General features: G+C 55.6%; 4 protein-coding genes; all 4 read left to right on the top strand.

Moving 5' to 3' along the window:
• Window positions 1-2,662: 2,662 nt before the first annotated feature.
• Window positions 2,663-4,935, top strand: CHC_T00002695001 (hypothetical protein). The gene is made up of 3 exons (XM_005713792.1): window positions 2,663-3,655; window positions 3,899-4,228; window positions 4,459-4,935. Exons 1-3 carry the CDS (start codon window positions 2,663-2,665, stop codon window positions 4,933-4,935), a joined length of 1,800 nt encoding a protein of 599 aa, XP_005713849.1.
• Window positions 4,936-4,950: 15 nt separating this feature from the next.
• On the top strand, window positions 4,951-5,345 carry CHC_T00002694001 (hypothetical protein). XM_005713791.1 is given in 2 exon segments: window positions 4,951-5,223; window positions 5,224-5,345. 1 exon segment carries the CDS (start codon window positions 4,951-4,953, stop codon window positions 5,221-5,223), a length of 273 nt encoding a protein of 90 aa, XP_005713848.1. The 3' UTR covers window positions 5,224-5,345.
• A 487-nt stretch (window positions 5,346-5,832) lies between these two features.
• Window positions 5,833-6,051, top strand: CHC_T00002693001 (hypothetical protein). The gene has a single exon (XM_005713790.1). It carries the CDS (start codon window positions 5,833-5,835, stop codon window positions 6,049-6,051), a length of 219 nt encoding a protein of 72 aa, XP_005713847.1.
• A 498-nt stretch (window positions 6,052-6,549) lies between these two features.
• Window positions 6,550-7,748, top strand: part of CHC_T00002692001 (hypothetical protein) — a 1,587-nt gene continuing 388 nt past the window's right edge. Inside the window, exon 1 of the mRNA XM_005713789.1 lies at window positions 6,550-7,748. This exon is cut by the window's right edge and continues 388 nt beyond it. Coding sequence (XP_005713846.1) covers window positions 6,550-7,748 — 1,199 coding nt within the window.

The raw sequence follows: 7,748 nt of genomic DNA, 5'->3' as shown, positions 1-7,748 counted from the left end.
CAGGGGTTGGCGGGCGCGGAGATGCAGGGGGGCGCCGAGGACGGAGGGCGTGTAGGGCGTGTAGGGGAGGTGCGGGGCACGTGTACGAAGGGGACTGGTGGTGGACGGAGGCGGGTAGTGTACAGTAGTAAGAGCAAAGTCTACCCTTCGAAGGGTAGCAGTGGTGTAACTCGCAATACCCTTTGGTACTGTATTGGGCTAAACTTTTGTCATGGGCCAAATCTGCACGTTTTGGTGTATAATTTCTGTTGTTCAGCCAATGAGAGCGTCAGGTGTATTCACAGCTCTACTTCCCGACTTCCCGCCAAGTTGTTGCACTTCCTTAAATTATCATGAATGCTGAAAACTCTCTGAATACCCCTTGCTCTCCAAGGCATCGTCGCACAAACCTAGGAGTATGGAAGGAGATCGGGGGGCCCCTCCATGTTGTAGTGTATCCTAGCCGTGACGGAGTGGCTTCTACCACCTTCATTCGTCTCAGAAACATGGTGTACAGTATTGGGTTTTGTTTATTGGGCAGAGTTGGGTACCCTTCGAAGGGTACGAGCAGGAGCACGAGATACAGTCACAGTACCCTTGGCGGTACTGTAGCTGCTAACACCGAAACTGCTGGGGCTGCTCACGATAGTTTCTAAATCGTGGTCTATAGTAGAGTGAACACAGCATTTTCAACTAGGGATATTATACCCAGCTGCTAGACTTGCTCTAATAATAATAATCCCAGACTATAGACCTGTTCAACATTGCAATTCTGTATCTTTGATCCGTTCATACTACTGTACTTTGCGCTCCGATAAGAAACCATGAGAGACTTGATATGCACTTTCACCTGTACAGCACCAACTAGACTTTTTTAGAGCATCTCCACCGGTTGGTGTTTTTTGGGTCTACTGATCTATGGCCCATGAATTTTAGACGCATTAGACAATTTCGTCTCCACTCGTTCAACAAAAAACTGGGTCTATCTTATCCCTACCTAAAAATACCGTGCGTCTATCGCAGGATCTATTCAGACCCCGAAATAGACCCGGCGATAGACCCGATCTATTCGCCACGTTGCATACGTGAAGCACAAATCTTGGCATTTCTCGCCCGGCCTTCTTCGGCACCGCCGCCCCCATCCCCTTCCCCTTGCCTATGAGTTATTTCCAGTCATACGGTTCCCGCGACTTTTATGTGCTACCCAAACTGCCCATTGCCGTCCTCCAATGTCATCGTCACTGTCATGCACGAGTTCGTCTAAGTTGAAGTTCATGGTCCTTCTGTGGAAATACGAGACATGCAGTTAGAGGGAGGGGCTGGGGCTGGGGAATTACGGAGGGAGGTGAGGGGGCAGGGGTGCGAGAGCAGAAGATAGACCATTAGACCGTCACTGGTGGAGAGGGGTCCGTCCCTGTTTAGCTCCATCTATCAATAGCATAGACCCGCGGCCGAGTGCGGCCTAATTTTTGACTGGGAGCCAGTTGTAATTCTCCACCTGGCATTTTGGACAAATACATTACATCCCATAGACCCTCGCCGGTGGCGCCGGTGGAGGTGCTATGCTCTAAGGCGGAAGCACTGTACAGTATACTGTACCCTTGGTACTGTATACTGCATGGTGGGCACGGCGGTGTACCGGGGTAGGAAAGCGGCATTGCGCGGCACTCGTGATGGCGGGTGATGGCGGGTGTGCGTGGGTGTGCGCGGGTTCTCGCCTGGTCGTAAATAAAGTTTTTTATCATACGCGATATATCGGGTGTGCGCGGGTGTGCGCGGGTGTGCGCTGGAAGTGCAGTGCTGTGTGATGCGTGTGTGATGCGGGGGGGGGGTTGAAAGATGAAAGGTGGATAAATAAAGCGACACGGCGTGCGGCTCTCTGCGGCTCTCTGCGGCTGTAAATAAACTTTTTCATGATTACGCGATGCGCAGCGTGATGTAACGGTTAAACCATTTGCCAAAATCGCAAGGGGGGATACAGCACCCTTCTCATTGGTACTGCATGCTGAAATTGCGTCCATGGAAGGTGTGGAGCGCGATCTCGCGCGCGCGCGAGTACGTGTGGCGGGCGGCGAGCACAAGTCGAGGCGTGCGGGCTCTGGTGCGCGCGCAATGCGCGGGCGGGTGCCGCGCCCCAAGCGCGCAACCGGACGGTCGCCGTGTGCGCGTGACGCCGCGCGCCAGAGCCGCCGACCGCCAACGTGTCCGACCCCGCGTGACCGCAGGACCCCTAAACCGCCCGCAATGACGTGAGACCTGCCGTCCGCAGACCATGCCGCCGACACCACGCGTACCTTGCGCACCTTCAGTTCGTCTTCGACTCCCTCCCCACCCAAGACCCGCTCAACCGCAACCCCCGCTCTCACTTCCACCGTGCCCCGCTTTCACTTCCACTGCCCCTGTGTAACCGCCATGCCCGCCATGCCCTCCATGTCCCCCTATATATATGTACACCCCCGCCTCCCCCACCCTCAACCTGCGACCCATCCGCCATCGCAGTCCCCCATTTCCCCTCCCCGTCTTCCTCCCCTCCCCGCCTTTCCTCCCCTAATCGCTCCAACACTGACCCATCTGCCATCGCAACCCCCCTCCCACTTCCCTCCCCGTCTTCCCTCCCCTCCCCGTCTTCCCTCCCCTCCCCGTCTTCCCTCCCTTAATTAAATCCCTCCCGCCCTCCCCCACCATGTCCGCCCGTCCGCCGCCAGTCGACGTGCGCTTCACCAACGTCACCTACTCCATCCCCAGCACCGTGAAGCCGCTGTCGCGCAAGCGCACGCCGCCCACGCCCATCCTGCGCGGCGTGTCTGCCTACGTCCGCGCGGGCGAGTCGCTGGCCATCCTGGGGCCGTCGGGCTCGGGCAAGACCTCGCTGCTCAACGTCCTCGCCGCCCGCACCGAGCACCCGCTGGAGGCCGGCACTGTCCGCTTCGCCGGCCGCCGCCGCGTCCCGCGCACCAAGCGCCACATCGGATACGTCATGCAGGACGACGTCTTCTTCTCAAAGCTCACCGTCCGCGAGACCCTCCAGTTCACCGCCGACATCCGCCTCCCGGACACCGTCTCCAAACACGACAAGCGCGCTGCCGTCGATGACGTCATGCACAGCCTCCGCCTCACAAAGTGCCAGCACACACGCATCGGCGACCAGCAGTTCGACAAGGGCATCAGCGGCGGCGAGCGCAAGCGCGTCAACATCGCAAACGAGCTGCTGCACAGCCCCAGCCTTCTGCTCGCCGACGAGTGTACCTCCGGCTTGGACTCCTCGTCCGCCTACACCGTTATCAACCTCCTGCGCCAGCTCTGCGAAGAGGGACGCACCGTCATCGCCACCATACACCAGCCCTCGTCCCAGATGTTCGCCCTGTTTGACCACATCCTCCTACTTGCCGCAGGCCGCGTCGCCTACTTTGGACCACCTGCCAAAGTTGTCGAGTATTTTCAAGGCATCGGCTTTCCCTTCCCGACCCATGCCTACAACCCCGCAGATTACATACTCGAGCTCGTCATCGACGACCGCACAGACCCGTGCCAACCGGACATCCCGTCTGTGCAGCAGCGCATCCTCACCGCGTGGGAGACCGACGGCCCGCAGCGCATGGCCGACCGCCACCTTATCGACATGCAAGCCCGGTCCGACGATGAGCACGCGCCACCCGGAAACCTCCCGCAGGTCTCCGTCCCGTTGGAGGAGCCCCCCCTCCCGCCGCACTCCTCGTCCCCGACCGACACAGACACCTCTCGCCCCTCGGTCGAAGGGCACTGCACCACAGACCCGGAGTCCGACGATACACCGCCCAAGCCGCCTTCCGCCGCCCCGCACCTGCAGCTGGCGCCGCCAACCACCACCCCGGCCCGCATCGTGCGCGCGGCCCGCAAGCGCCTGCTCGACATCACCGGCCGCCGCGGGCGCGGCGGAGAGCCCGACAAGTACCCCACCAACTGGTTCTCACAGGTCTTCGTGCTCGGGCAGCGCGCGCTGCGCCAGAAGCGTGGCGTCCTGCTCGAGCCCATTTACATCGCACAACTCGTCTTGGTCGCCTTCATTGTTTCCATGTGTTGGTTTCGGATCGACGCGAGGGAGGGTACCATTGAGGACCGCCTCGGCGTCCTCTCATTCATGCCCATCTTCTGGGCGTTTTACAGCACCTTCAACGCCCTGTTTGCCTTCCCCGCGGAGAAACAGATCTTGAATAAGGATAGGGCTGGCGGCAGTTACCGACTCAGCGCCTACTACTTTGCGAAGACGATGGTACGTATTTGTGTCCGGGAGACACACGGAGAACGTTGTCCCTGTTTTTTGTCACATCCTTTTTTTGGGGGGTTTTGGTTTTTCCAGTGGGATGCGTCATCTTGCAATGTGGAAAGCCCTCTAACACTTCTGTTCTGTCCGTGTTTTGTTGGTAATCGATTTTCTTCTTGAACTGCTTTTTTTTTTTTTTTTTTTTGCTTTCCCCTTCCCGTTTGTTCCGGTGAACGCAGATTGAAACTCCGGCTGATACTGTCTACCCGCTGTTCTTCGCTGCTGCGACATACTTCATCGTCGGTCTCAATCCGTTTTTTTTGTCTTTTTTGCTGTTTACGATTGTACTCGTCCTCAACGTCCTCACCGCTCAAAGCGTCGGCCTTTTCATCTCTGCCGTCGTCATGGACGTGCGGCACGCTCAAATCGTTGGCTCGATTTGGGTTCTAACATCCATGCTCACTGCTGGCTACTACATTGACCCTGACAACGTTCCTCCCTTCGTTCTTCCGTTCCGTGTCCTCAGCTTTATCAAGGTACGTTGTATTCAATTATATTTGTTTACTGCTCGACCTAACTCCCTCATTGTTTACTATCAAAGCCCCTCTAAATTTTTTTTTTTTTTTTGGAACAATTCTTTTTGTCCGATCTTGGATGTTGTCTGGTGTCTTCAACGATTATTCCATTTCTTAAAACCGTTCGTCTCAACCCCATAGTATTCATATGAAGCGATGATCCGTATTGAAATGCTGGGGGGGAGAGAGTTTAAATGCGCCGAAGCAGGCGAGGCTAGCTCTGTTTATTCGAACAACGGCGAATTCTGTCCAATCAACAAAGATGCCCTTCTGAAAGGCGCGCAGCTCACAGACTCCCTATCTATCGGCGGCTCTATAGCCGTCTTGGTGGCCTACATCATTGTCGTCAGAACGCTCGGATACTTTGCTCTAAAGCTCGTTCATACATCTCACAAGCCCAAGAAATCCAGTTGGAGAGAAAGCATGTAGTATAGACCACATGTGTAGTAGATCCGTTTGCAACAACTTGCTATCATGTGAGTTGGTCCATCTTTAGAAAGAAGGGTATTTATTTTTGTTTTTATGATTACATATTTAGTGTTTCACTGGTCTGAAAGACAATGAGAGTTGGAATTTGGTTTCATTAGAATGAGAAGTCCTTGCATTTCATTGCAAGTACAGTTTTGTGGTGTACATCCCACCCACTACACTAGAAGCCTTAATTCCTCTCACTTTTATGATGCCCTCTCGTCCTCTCCTTCCTCTCTGCCTGGAATGGTTTTTAAAGGAAAGAACCATTGCCGTGAAATGCTGTCGGTAGCTGTGCTGAGTCATTCTCAAAACTTCTCATAAGGCAGTTGAGATTGCACCAGGGACTGAGACTATAAACAAGGGCGAAAGATACAAGTCCAAATCTAAATCGACGACATCCGAATCAAATTCTTGTTTTAGAAACGCCTCTCATGTAGGGGAGTGACTGCTCACTGAGTGTTTTTTCGATTGTGTCAGTTCTCCAAATCGAAGGCATTTGACAACAACCAAAAAACAAAAAAACTCGCAGCCAGCATAGGCAATTGATGTATTGCATTATATTTTCCAATGCATGCCACGATCCCCAACCCTCTTTTTACAAACAAACCGAGGAGAGCGGTTGATAGCACGACCACTACCGTTTACAAGGCCCAAAATTATAACAAGAGCATATTTTCTCAACAGCTTCACAACTCGAATGTATTGCAAAAGGTCGAATGTCATAACGCCGGTCAACTTCACTCTGCTTGTTGTTTAACATGCCGGAGAGGGGTTCTGAACGAGTGATGAAAGAGAGGCACGCAATATATCTTTCTTTCAGCATTGAACGACTTTTTCACCTGCCCCAGTAACCGGCTGTAGGTCGATTGCAACTTTCCTCTGACAACCACCACTACTGAAACCAACACTACTGAAACTCACAAACTAAGACAAGACCCCTTTTTGCAAGTATAAAAAGATATCTCCCCGCGATACAACCCTCCTCGTACTAGCTTGAGCAAACAAACAACAACAACTCAAATCCGCAGTCTGCACTCTTGTTCCACTCGGATCTTCTTGCTCGTACACTTTTTGCTCTCGCACTTTTTCTTTCCCTTTCGGACTTCCTTCGCCTTTTCCATCAAGCTTGCCTTCCACGAGCCCATCTCGCCGCACCCTTAGTCTCAAGTTTTTGTTTTTGCATCATCCACTCGCAAAACAAAAACCATGCATTGCTCTGAAGCGCAAATGCCCAAGACCAAGACGTCGCCGACATCAGTGGCGCTCAATGAAAACGGAAGCATGATGACGACGCAAGCAATGAACGGAAAGAAGGAAGTCTGCGCCGCATCAGCAGCAGGGGCGTGTGATAAAGCGTCACGCGTTGCTACCGTGATGGAGATGGCCGGAAGGGAAGGGCTGGACACCACACCCCGAGCCGACCTCGCATGTCGCTCGGGTGTGGCAATTCCGAAAGAGTGTAACGCAGCCACGGCCGGACCCAGCACCGGACTAACGCCCGTCCCCAAGCAAGAGCTGGACCCCAGCTTCCCTGGCGGCAGCCTCTCCAAAGGTCAACACAACAAGCGGGGGAGCGAAAATTCTTCAAAGGAGGGCTCTATCCAATGCCGGCTTCGGATCAGCCCCGGGCACGCACCGCAGGGGTCCAAGCCGACATGCAACTTGGACACGATTGCATTCGTGGCCTGCCAGGTAGCCGATGCCCGCTCGAAGGAGGTGGTGGTGAAAAAGGACCAGAGCGTGTCGTTCACACTCCCTGGGGCGATTCTGGGAAAGAGGCAGCACAAGACAGAAGACGACTGGAGCATCCGCAAGGTGCACAGGAACGCAGCCACGACGTCACCCTCGCACCCCTGCAACAGCAGTAGGCCGCAACCCCTCGACCCCCAGCGCACATTCTCGCCGCAGCCGCAGCCGCAACCGCAACCGGAAGGCGGCAGCGCAAACACCCTCACCGGTGGCATCCCCATCGGCCTCCCCTTCGCCGACGGCAACGCAGTGGCGGGCCAGCAGACGGACGGCCCCAAGGGCGGCAACGGATTAGGACGGGCGGCGCCGGCACCGGGCGTAGGCTTCAGGCCAAACACGACCGGGCCGCAGTTCAAGAACGACAAGGCCTGGACAAGCGCAGAAGAACAAGTGGGCCTGGCACTCAAGACGTCGACGTGCCGGTCTGCGATGAAGGACGTGCTGGAGCAGTTCTCCGACTTCAAAGCGCGGGTGGTCTCCGAGTTCAGCGCGCTCCGACAAGAAGTGGACGCAATGCACGCCAAGCTGCACGGCGTGCAAGTGGAGAACTACCACCTCAAGCAGCTGCTGGCCGCGTGCGACTGCCCGGATGGCGGGGCCTACCGGCAGCAGGGTTCGACGGGCACCGCGGTGCCTTCCGCAAGCACTTCCAAGCGGGCTTGCGACGACGGCGGGCTAGGCGGCGCAAGCATGGCCGCGGTGGCGCCCGCGGACGGCGGTGGTGCGGGCTCCAG

Source organism: Chondrus crispus, genomic scaffold (assembly GCF_000350225.1).
Source record: "Chondrus crispus Stackhouse genomic scaffold, scaffold_150, whole genome shotgun sequence".
In the NCBI taxonomy this organism is placed as follows: Eukaryota; Rhodophyta; class Florideophyceae; order Gigartinales; family Gigartinaceae; genus Chondrus; species Chondrus crispus.
This window is presented reverse-complemented; position numbering and strand designations above follow the sequence as displayed.